The sequence below is a fragment of the Danio aesculapii genome, chromosome 14 (genome assembly GCF_903798145.1).
Source record: "Danio aesculapii chromosome 14, fDanAes4.1, whole genome shotgun sequence".
In the NCBI taxonomy this organism is placed as follows: domain Eukaryota; kingdom Metazoa; phylum Chordata; class Actinopteri; order Cypriniformes; family Danionidae; genus Danio; species Danio aesculapii.
Genome location: NC_079448.1, coordinates 14,313,284 through 14,326,114, shown reverse-complemented (window position 1 = coordinate 14,326,114; position 12,831 = coordinate 14,313,284). Strand labels below are relative to the sequence as shown.

At 31.9% G+C, this 12,831-nt stretch overlaps 1 protein-coding gene across 1 annotated transcript in view; it reads right to left on the bottom strand.

The window, feature by feature from the left end:
- uvssa (UV-stimulated scaffold protein A) overlaps window positions 1–12,831 on the bottom strand; it is a 70,163-nt gene that overhangs the window by 35,828 nt on the left and 21,504 nt on the right. The window contains exons 3-7 of the mRNA XM_056472837.1: window positions 11,988–12,318; window positions 11,330–11,450; window positions 6,770–7,096; window positions 6,548–6,657; window positions 3,443–3,571 (exon numbers count right to left, since the gene is read on the bottom strand). Of these exons, the coding sequence (XP_056328812.1) occupies window positions 3,443–3,571; window positions 6,548–6,657; window positions 6,770–7,096; window positions 11,330–11,450; window positions 11,988–12,318 (1,018 nt within the window). The remainder of the gene's footprint in view (window positions 1–3,442; window positions 3,572–6,547; window positions 6,658–6,769; window positions 7,097–11,329; window positions 11,451–11,987; window positions 12,319–12,831) is intronic.

Sequence of the window (12,831 nt, the reverse complement as noted above, 5' to 3'; positions counted from 1 at the left end):
TTAAGAAGAAAATACTAAATATATATATAATGCATATATTTTTTTTCTTTTAATTAAATTGTTTTCATTTTGAAAACAATGTATTATAGGCACATTATTGTTGTATACATTGAGATTTCTTGGAAAAATATAAAAACTATAGAAATATTATGATAATATAACGCAAATAAAAAAAAAAAGTTTTTTACCATGCTTATTTTTTGGTCAAATATTTTAAATTTAAAGAGGACCTGTTAATCAAGTTAAACATAATTTTGCTCTTTGAGGCACATCACAAGTTTTGACATCAGTTAGATCTCCCAGCTTTAAATCAATCATAGGTAGACAGAGAGGAAGCGCGTTCATGTGAGAGATTGTGTGTGCATGTAAACAAAAGATGTAACAAAAGAAAAAACAAGGCACAAAGTTTAAAGCGAATGGCGCAAAAGCATTAAGGGCATGTACGAATCCACTTTTGCTATTTTAAGGAGGAAAAATACGCTCTGCACCCTGGCGCATGGTCTAACAGGGTTGTGCTTATTCTCTTAATGAGTTTTGAGCATAACATGTATTAAACCAATTAGAGTCTCATCTCCCATTTCCTTTAAGAGCTAGTTGCGTCACGCCTTGGCACATTTGCTGTTTACATGGCGGACTTTGTAAGTGGAAAAACTAAATGCTTCATTAGCGAGAAACAGTTAAACAAAAAATCTGCAGCGTGAGGATAAAGAATCTGCCTCCTCCATTCGGCCTCTTTACTTTCTCTTTACTTTACTCCTTTACTTTCATGGATAAGGAAACAATGCTGTACGCACTCTACTGAAGACATCCATTTCATCTGTTAAGCGCAAAGATTTGTTTCAAAACCATTTCTAAATTCAATTTTTCTAATTTCCAGCAAACTAATAAATGAACATTGGAGTTATATCCAGACACGCGTTCTATTCTTATGCCCTGTATGGTGATGCATACGTCTTCAAAACCCGACAGGTAGACAAATCTAAACTTGTTTTTATTAAAACAAATATAAATATGCATATAATAAATAATACTGCTAATAATAATAACATTATACAATTGCAAATTGTCATGAATAAACTGAAAAAGCCCCCCGAGATGAAGAAGGCATAGAGGCATTGGTTTTTATTGTTGAGGTAGTTCCTCAAAATAGCAACGTGCCAACAATGCGCCTTAACACACCCATGAGTCCACAAAATGGCGCAAATCAATTTGCTATTTAATTAATGTGGTGCAAAACATAAAAATTAGGGTTGCGCTGGTCTGAAAATAGCAACAAATCGCGCCGTACACGTCTTGCGCCTTATTGCACCAGGTATATGATAGGGCCCTTACTCTTAACTCTCTGTCACCCAGAGGATTCCATTTGGTCATGAATATAGGATCCTGAGTTTATCTCAGGATCTATACGAGTCATTATTATGACTAAAACACACAGAGAGACTAAACTGCAGTTCACATTGAGCTATTGGCCTTTGCTATGCATTTGATTAAGTCAAAAAGAAATGTAAGTGTAGGTTTACGTCATTCTTAAATATAGCTGGAGCTTCACATTTCTTAATTAGATTATCTTTTAAAAAGTTGGTTGTTGAAGTGACTTTAGTGGACATACAGTTCACAAAGTGGAGTAACCAGAAAATACCACTCTGACCAATTTATATGGTTTGTTTTGCCATTTTACATTAGAAAATAAAATTAAATAACCTGATATTTTTGTGTTTTGTTACATTTTGTAAGATACACAAATTTATTTGTTTATTAAGATCTAATTTGAGGCTTACACATAAATTTTTAGTATTGTCAATAACAACAACAACAACAATAATAATAATAATAATAACAATAATAATAACAACAACTATAATAATAATAATAATAATAATAATAATAATAATAATAATAATAATAATAATAATAATAATAATAATAATGATATTGGGTCCTATTTTTGCAAATAATTTGACGTTTTTGATATTTGTTTTTGATATTTTTGTATGTGTAGATTATATTTTTTAGCATTGCATTAATTTCTTGGGATTTTGTATTTAATTAAGACATTTTTCAATATTACTGCTTTAATCTAAAATATATAATAATGTGATAAAGGCACAACTAAAAGAAAAAGGGAACAATTATTCAAATTATTTCATGTTCCTCAATAAGCAGGAGTTTAAAGAGCTGAAAGCAATTCCACCCATGTCAGAGCAATGATACCGGGAATAAAGTAATGGAATGCTTTTAAGGGCAAAATGGAAAACCTAATTATGATAAAGCCCTTTTAGTTGTTGCTTTATCACAAAGCACTGACTTTTTGCATTGAAAATCGTCACTGAGAGTGATAAACCTCTCTGGCGTGCAGTCAAGTGCTTTGTCAATGTCATGCCCCTCCTTTCTCTCTACCCTGACTGTTCTTTTCACCCAGTTAAAAACGGATGGCATGTGTCATAATGATGTCTCTTAACTGCTCGCTGTGTCCCATTCCACCCAACAGTGAGCAAATCTCCATTAGCATGTGATCAGAGCTTCACCACACTGAAGTAAATCCCTCAGTGTGGATGCAGTTTCACCAAATACCATAAATAGAGTAACTAGACAAATATTCTTAACTCTCCTCATGGCTCCCTTACTCTTCCTTAACAGTACACATTAAGTCAGTGTGTAATATGTGAGGAAATGGCGCCCTCCTCTGGCTATAACGCATTACTAAAGACATTACAGTTATTATTTGCTATTTTTAGAATGGTACATTATGATACAGCTTTGATTAGTTTACTGGTTTTATATGTTAAGCATTACACAAATTCCATCCGATTTTGTCTAAAATTTGAATATAATTATGTGAGTAAAAAATGAGAGAACATGAGTTTTACATAACTTTTTTAAAGAGCTTTAAACTGCTGTACATTTTAAATAGAGTTATTTAACAAACTGTATGTTCCATTTAATTATCAGTGTAACATGTAATAAAAAGAGGTTAGGCAAAAAATGCATTGTGTATTTATTTAATTATAAATTTTGTATTTAAAATTTTTTGAATGATTATTTTGTTAATAAATATGAGTAAATTGTTGTTGATTTACTTAAATTATAAAAGCACATTTCGCTAATAATAAAATAACACTGTAATATTGTTACCACTATTTTCTTAAGTAAATAGCACATACAACTTTTTTACAGTGGTATGTTTAATTTCAGTAACTTAACGATAAAATGAATTAGTAACCATGCAGGGTTATATATTATATAAATAAATGTATTATATCATGATTATTACTATATATTGATATTATCCTAAGTTATTATTGTATTATCCCACGTGGAATCTGTGCCCGCTGAAATCTGCAGATTTCCACAGATTTATTTACTTATGCACATGTGTGTAAATATACATGGACTTTTATTCTGTTTACATATTATTTCAATTAGTATGACAAAACATACTCACCACTAATCTCTCTCTGTTCTTGTAATCTATATGAAGATATTCATGTTTTCTCAAGACGTTTTCCAGTGATTTCTTTAACTCCGTGGCTCTCCTCATCATTTCTTCCTCAACACCAACCTTTGTAAAGACCTAGAAACAACACATTGTAAAGAAAAAAAATCGATCTACCTTCCTGCAGATTTCAGTAGCAACCCATATCAAACACACCTGCCTGCAATTAGCAAGTGCTGTTCAGGTCCTAATTAATTGGTTCAGCTGTGTTTGATCAGTCAGAGCTAAACTCTGTAGGAAGGTAGATCTCCAGGAACAGGGTTGTACAGCCCTGCCTTAATGTAAACTTAAAGGGATAGTTCAACCCCCCAAAAAATTAATTCACTTACCATTTATAAACTCATTGTATTTAAAATTTTAAACAGTATTTTAAACTTTTACTGTTTGGATGTATTTACATTGCTAAACACAAACACATATTCTAAAGAATGTTAAGAAAAAGCGGCAATTGACATCAATATTAGTAACTGTGTATCATTTGCATGTGGGGTCCCTCAAGGCTTTTAGGGACTATTTTGTTCTCCATGTATATGCTCCCCCTAGGTCGTATTTTCAGCAAATTTGGAATTCCATTTTATCCAGATTATAATCAAATCTACCTGCGGTTGAAATTTAATGATGCGTCTGCATTAGCACCCTTATTGGAGTGCTGTGAGAAGGTCTGGGTGACATTGAATTTCCTAATATTTAATGAAAGAAAAATAGAAGTTAACTATTCACCTCAGGATGTTCACTTGAGTCAATTTTGTAGACCTTGTTGTAATAAACTCTTATGTGTAGCCTAATGTAAAGAATCTAGGTGTCATCATGTATTCTAACTTTAAAATGGATAAAAATATATGTACATCATACAAATTATATATACATTTAAATATCTATATGGAAAAAAATATGTATAGCTTTGTTTTTATGTACAGGTATGTGTGTCTATTACAAATACATAATAAATAAATATACTGTAACACACACAAACAGTGCTCAGCATAAATGAGTACACCCCATTTTGAAAATGAATATTTTAATTAATTTCTCAGTGAATATAGGCAATGTATTTTGGTGCATTTATACAAAACAGATTTATTAAACAGATATATTTATTAAAATAATATTTTAGTCACCAAACATATTTAGAAAGTGAAGGATAATACAATTAAATTTAAGCAAAATATTGCAAAAAACCTGCAAAATGTAAATATTTTTGATCCTCTTGATTTTTCCTTTTTTTAAAAATTTGTTTTTAATATTTTTCTATAACACAAATGTAATATTGTATAGCTTACTATTAAAAATCTGAATTTAAAAGATAGATTTATGAGGAGTGTACTTATATTTGCTAAGCACAGTATCTGATTTTTATTTATTTTTTTGGATGTGACTAATCTTCGCCTAGCACCAATGTTTTTATTTATTTTTTTGACCCCCAATGCTTTGGAACGGTCTGCTGTTTCTGTGCATCGGACAAGCTCAATCTCTTGCTGTTTTTAAATCAAGTTTAAAACATATTTTTACAGTCATGCTTTTGAGGCCTATTTAAAGAAATTGTTCAGTTTTAGTTTTATTTGTTTGGTTTTATGTGTTTTGTGTCTGGCTGTTAACCTTTGCTCATTGTTTTATGTACAGCACTTTGATAAGCGTCTATTTGGAATGAAAAATTAAGATACTATGGAAGTCAATGGCTGTTTTTTTCCAGCATTCTTCAGTACGCAGATATACCTTCGCTTTTGCTCAAATGAAGACAAAAAATGAAACATTTTTGAAACAAGTGGAGGATTAGTAAATGAAACAAGTTGAAATGAAAGTTTTCATTTTGGGGTGAACCATCTAGTGTCACACTTTTCTTAAGACACGTTTACAATCTAAATGTCACTGGCCAGAATGCATTTAGTAGGGCTGCATGATAATGAAAAAATCTGACATTGCGATATTTTGTTTTGCTGCGATATATATTGGGATATGAATAGCTCTTATTGGAGAAATTTCATTTGTTTAGATCGACTGAGGTGATCAACTCTTTTACTCTGCATAAATAATAAATTACCAGCAAAAATAAATAAATAATCAGTGCTTTATGGTTTTCTGTGGAGTCTAAGCGTTTTCAAGTACAGAAGTTGAACAATCAAATGTAAAATAACATGGTCATCATTGTATAAATAATAAAAAAAAATGTATCCTTATCTTTTATAATCCTGCAATGTGACTATTGTGGATACAGACAGTTAAGCCATAATATTTAAGACTGGGCTTAATTCAATTTGACTACATCAAAGACTGGGCTTAATTCAACCTTTTATTTTCAACTTGATGGATGAAGTACGATCAACACACAATTTTGATATTGGGGTCGTTATATTTGGTGAATAATAGATTCCCTTGCTCTAACCCTATTAAACATGTAATCAGAAAATAAACAATTAAGATAAAAAAAAAAGAATGGTGATTATTTCATGGTGATTTTCTTTCATCTTATGCAAATAGATTCCCTCGCCCACACACAGCTAAACATTTCTTCAGAAAAGATTAATAATTTATGATAGTCAAATATTAGATTGAAAAATATACTTTTTTTTCAGTGGTTTTTAAAAAGCGTTGTATCTGTGTTAATTTATGTAAAATTAATGTAATCAGTAATATTGCATACTGATGAAGTCACTGTTTATGTATAACAATATCCACATTGTAAAAAAAATCCATTATTTTACATTTTTTTCCGGCAGATGGGTGCCTGGAAAAATAAATATAAACGGCCATCAAATTACAGAAATTTACTATAAAATAACAGACGTTAAATTACAGAAATTTACCAGTAATTTTAGTTTTTTAATGTCTGTTATTTTACAGTAAATTTCTGTAACCCCAGCAGCTGGAAAAACGCGTAGAATAACGGAATTTTTTTACAGTCCCATCAGTCTCCTCTCAAAATTATTTTCATTGGCAAAATATTGAACATGCACCAAAAAGTTGAGGGAAAGAATATCTGGGAATTCAGCTAAACATTTCCCTCTGAATCAATCACAGATTTTTCATTTGGAAATAAACCATTCTTTAGAGCATTACCTGGACCCATGACTGCACCAAAGGCAGATGTCTGGTTGTGACAAGTCTATGAAGATCCCTCACCGTGTTTACTAATGCCTCATTCTCTTCCGTCTCTCTCACTTTTAAATCTGCAGACACAATTCAGATGGTTATTCACACAAGTTCCCAATCTGAACTCAACCTCCGTGACATGCTGTAAACTGACACATATCATGAGAATGACTATATGAACCGATGCACCTGTGGACACGTCCAACTCCAGCTGATATCTGTAAGACATTAGGCCGGTGCTGCGAAGAAATGCATCCTCATCAGGAACTTCCTCCATTTCACTCTCATCACTAGACTCATCTGTTTGCTCTTTGTCAGTTTTCTTCTCTGCCATCTTTCCATTGTGCTCATTGCTTAGGTCTTTACTGCAGCAGGGCTGGTCAGATTGGTCCTCGGCTGTCGTAGAGATGTTGGCGACTGCTGAGTCTTCATCAAACAGGTTTAAGTCATCGGTTGCCAGCAGTCTTATGCAGTTGTTCATCTCAGTCAAGGTTTCCTCAATCCCAGTTGTCATTTCTTAATGAAAGAGAAATCAAAGCAAGTATTTTAGCTAATCTTGAACCATTGTTAATAATGACAACTTTTTTATACTGACTAAAGTAATTTCATACTTAAGTGATTTGAATTTGATTCTCATAGTTTTTTTTATTTTTAAAAGTTCCTTGTGTTTGCCTTTCATTTATCACTTTGTCATTTATTGCAAAGTATTTTAGGTAAAATTTTCTAAATTCTACACACAACAAGAAAAATGCGACAGGCCATTTAAGTCTTTTTTATATCTTCACATCGTATACTCATATCTAAAGACACCTTGCACTTACGGACGAACAGGTTAAAATAATTTATTATTAAGGAACATTCATTTTACTGTTTGATTTGTATGTTTCTTTTTTAATCATAACCGAATTATTAATATGTAAAAGAACAAAAAAACTTAATATTATTAACATAATGAAACCATTTTATGATTATTTAATGTATTTAACAATTTTCTTAGTGGATTCAAGTACAGTATTGAGTCATTAAACTACTAATTAGTGACTCATTAATAGTTGGTAGGTAGTATTTAGGTTTACTGTACGGTATTGAATAAGATTGGGGATGTAAAATAAGATCATAGCTTATCAGTGGTAGTTAATAGTTAATATCTTAATAACTTAATAGCAGGTAAGGTGGCAGCAAATGATGTGACTCATTACTAGGCCCACCCAATCTGCGTGCAAAGATATCCACAGATTTCCGCAGATTTTTAGCTCATCATTGAGTCTATGTGTTTACTTGTGTAAGTGTGTGTAAATTTATAATTATTCAGTTTAAACTAATTTCACTAATATTACTGTTTATATAATAATATTAAAATGTTCATATGATTTATTTACAATACAGTTTGTAAAGTGATATGTCTTTTAGTAGAGATATTTTACGAGGGACTTGCTTTGTTTAAGCGGATCTAAATGGATTTTCATTGTAAACATTAAATAAAAGTTAAAAATGTATTATTTGTTATTTCATATATTAAGTTTTTCGTTAGACAGATTCTGTCTGGCCCTACTCATTACTTAAACTAAAGTGTTATAAAGTGTTAAACACAGTACATATAGTATTAGTCTAAACGTTTTACTTTGCCTGAAATGTAAAGACTATTTTGACTTTTGAAATCATTAAACACTTCTGACAAGGCCATTGTAGTCAAATAGTTATTAATTGAAGTTACTGATTTATTGAGGTCAATATTTAGGTAGATTTTTTACATCATTATTTTTGAGATTACCTTTTCAGGATATTGTTCATTTATTTTACAACGTGTCATGTGAACTGTCCCTTGATGTTTAACCATCATAAAAATGATTTGTTTAACACAGCTTAACAGGGAATATTGATTCTTGGTGGAGCTGTGGAAGCATGTGGCATAAAATTTAAATACATGATTGTACCCTTATACTCACATATATTTAAAGGTTTACTTTAGCATTATTTCTGTATGTTATGTCTATGCATTTAACCACATAAACTGAGAATCTGAGAATTGGTGATGGAAGTGTAAACCACAGAAAGCGAAAACATACTGCACATGTTAGCATTAGCATTCTAGTAAGACCAACCACAAGAGGTCATCAAAGGCTAACTGGGGACAGTTTGTTTTCATTTTCAGGACAAAACTAAATGATTGCTACTGTTGACATTGTAAAAAAAATCTAACGGCCAGCTGCCCACTGGGAACAAGGAGGTGGAGAACCAACGCACTTTAAAATAATTTAATAAAAAATTAAATAAAACAAACGGACGAGAAAACAAACTGAACAGTTACATAATATTTCCGAGCTTTATATTCTTCTCCTTTTAGCCTCCAGGCAGGGGTGGATTTAACCAATAGGCAAGGTTAGCGGCCACTAAGGGCCCCAGAAAATCTAAAGGCCCCCAAATAAATACCTATAAGTATAAATTATATATAACAATATTTTCTTTCATATTTCGTATGGTGAGGGTCTAAAATTTTGTATTTGTGTCCCCTCCCCTCAATCTTGGACCGTCCATCAGGCAAATCAGTATCTTTTTCCTCAGTATCTTAGTTTTAAAAATGAAATAGTTCATTTATTCCTTTCAGTTGTGAATTAATTAAGAAAATAAATCATTTCAAAAGTTTCACAAGATATTACAAGATGCTTTACACGTTATTATTATTTTGCATTAAGATAAAATGTAGAAAATGAGATTGAGTAAGACAAAACAACAACAGCAAAATAAATAAAAATATAAAGTACAAAAGGTGCGTTTTAAAACTTTTGGGCCTCTTGGCTGGAATTGCTTAGGGCCCCCAAATCCCTAAATCTGCCCCTGCTTCCAGGGCTCCTCCATGAGACGAGGCCCAAAAGATCTGATTATCTCACTTACACCACCGTGACTCACGCCTCACTCACCACAGACATGTATAATATTCACTGCTATACCTATGGTGTCAAATTGTATACTGTATTATACTTATGGATTATATTAACTTTTATAGAATATAAGTATATGGAATAGTAATCTCTAAAAGTCAAAAATATAAATAAGAGCCTGTTATGCGCTCTAAACTCAAAACTGTTTATGTATAACACATTAAATATATTTGCTTAGGTGCCTCGCCAAGTAGCTGATCTGATATTTAATACTGTACTGAAGACTAACTAAACTTTCTTCCAAATTTTGATCAGCAGTAATTTTGCCAAATAGGCAGATTGTTTTCTATCAAGCCAATAGAACCACATCAAGTAATCTGAAGTTAATTATAATTTTGGACAATTCATAACTGCACTTGCACTGGATTGGCTCTGTGACTGTAAAGCTGCTTCACACGTGAACTGTGATGTGGCATTACTGGGTCACTTGCCACTGTTGTTAGCCATTAAATTTTAGAAGAAAGGTGGAATAATAGCAATAAACATAACATAAAAAAAAAACTAATTGTAAATGTATCAAATTAAGATAACACTTTACAATCAGGTTCTATTAGCTAATGTTATTTATTGTATTTATAACATAAACAAACGGTAACATAAACAATACATTACTATACTGTTTAAATTTTTTTTTTACTTTCATATCACAGACTTCATAATACTGGTACAAACACGGTAGGCCTGTTATCAAAAGAACTGCACGTCCTCTACACTAGACTGTTAAAAAAGTTAACTGTATGTTCTCTTGTCACTTAACTAGTACTTCTATTCTACTGCTGGCATAAAAATATGATTTAAATCAATGCAGCCACTAAACTAAATAGGTTCTGCTTAAGTTTAGCTTACTTTTAATATTTAAATCACTTTCAAAACAGCTGAAGCAATATCATAGGCAAACATATAAAAACTAACAAACTAACATTCGTTAAAAGCAAAGATAAAAAAAATTAAGCAGACATTTGAAAACACATAAAGAGCACATTAAGTTGTACAGGCAAAGTATTCCACAATGGGGTATATGCACACAGACTTTTAATTTCAGTCAGCCATCCCCAGGGTATCTGGTGTATTGTCATTCCATACAAAATTGCTGCGTTTTAGATCGGATTTCTTTCTTCACTGCCTGGCTGAGATACGATATAAAGACCAAACAAGAAGAACTGCATTAAAATATATTTTCCCCCGTCATGTCTTTAAAATATGGAAATTAATTTTACCCCAGTGTTTTCAATGCAATTTCTGTGCTAGCCTGCTGCCAATGATGGCGCCTGCATTTAAACGGTCCTTTGTCTCTTTTAATGCTTCAACAACCAAATGGACGCTTAAGTCTATTTAACTAATTATATTTGAATTGCATTACAACATCAATGCTGTAAAAGGAACCTTATAAAAATTGAAAGTCTCAAAAAATGTAATTAAATTAATAAAATAAATAAAATTAAATTCTAATAAATCTCAATAAATTAAGATTTCGATATCCTTAACTTCTAGGAAGGTTATAGGGATGCCATAAATCAGACACAGATTCAGAATAGGAAAATGTGTGAAAGTGTGTGGAAACGAAACAATGTTGTACACTATCAATACTTGATCTACATTTATTAAATGGAAAACATGTCTGTTTATGTAAACATTTCAACACAAATAATAGAATTATAACTCAATCCTGAAGTGGACAAGGAGCCAAAGGAGGACTCACAAAATGATAACATTTTTGAGAATATTTTAGAGAAATTTAGCTGCAACCTTTTCAAGAAAACCTTTTCAACTATTTTCAAGAAAGCTGCCATTTGTGAGCATAACGGTTTACCTTCCATCTCTTGTTTGGCCTTGTCAAGCTTCTCTTTGTAGATTCTTTCCAATCTCTTCTGTTTCTCCTCTTGTCTCTTTCTCTCAGCCAGTGTTCTAGCTTCAACATCCTGAAAATCCACCTAGAAACCAAATGCAATGCAATTTACATTATTATTATAGTGAATAAACATTTGACTACACATTGATGAAGGAATACAATGCAATTAAGACATTATTATTTTAGCTGTTTACCAAACTCTGCTTTTTTAAAGGAATAGTATTTTTATTTTTAGTATATACCCAAAAATAAAAATTCTGTCATCAACCTGTCAAAAACCTATTAGAGTTTTTGCACCTATGATCTTTTGAAAAATGTTGGAGACCGGTAACCATTGACTTCCATAGTACTAGTACTTGTTTTTCCTATTATGCAAGTCAATGGTTACAAGTTTCTAACATTTTTCAAAAAATTGTCTTTTGTGTTCAACAGGAAAAGGAAACAAATAAAGGTATGGAACCACTTGAGGATGAGTAAATGGTGAGTAAATTTTATTTTTGGGTGATTTAATTTTCTTAAATGATCCCTTTAATTACATAACAACAATGGCGTGTTCCAGGGTGCTAACCGGTGTCACCTGAATACTATAATAACAGAACAGGTACAGCCTGATAAATACCTTTTTAATCTGCTTAAGGAAGTGATATCCCAAAGACAGTTTCTTATACGCCTCTCCATACATGGCGTGCCATGACTGGACAGTCTGAATGGCAAGTGTCCTCAGTTTTCTTGCCACCTCTTTGGGTGGAGGCAATGGCTGCTCAGCATCAGTTTCTACTGTAAGCTCCAGAAACTCCTGAAAGTTTGTGATGAGAAGAACTCTGAAGTGATGCGACCGGCTGAAAACCTCATTGACCATCTGAAAGGCAGAAAGACGGATCTCGGCATGCTCTTGGTTCAGCTGGGTCATGATTAAGTGGTAGAAGTGATCAATGTAGTCATCGGAAACTCTAGACAGAAAAGAAAGAATGATTTAATAAGGAGCATCTACGTCTAGTGCTGATCTCTGGCCACAAAAAAAACTTTACAACATTTCAAACAAATACAATTGAAGTCAGAATTAATAGCCCCCCTGAATTATTAGCCCCCCTGTTTATTTTTCCCACAATTTCTGTTTAACAAAGAGAAGATTTTGTTCAACACATTTCTAAACATAATAGTTTTAATAACACATTTCTAATAACTGATTTATTTTATCTTTGTCATGATGACAGTAAATAATATTTTACTAGATATTTTCAAGACACTTCTATACAGCTTAAAGTGACATTTAAAGGCTTAACTAGGTTAATTAGGTTAACTAGTCAGGATAGGGTAATTAAGCAAGTTATTGTATGACGATGGTTTGTTCTGTAGACAATCAAAAAAAATCTTTAAAGGGCTTATAATTTTGAACTTAAAATGGCATTTAAAAAATGAAAAACTGCTTTTATTTTAGCCAAAATAAAACAAATAAGACTTTC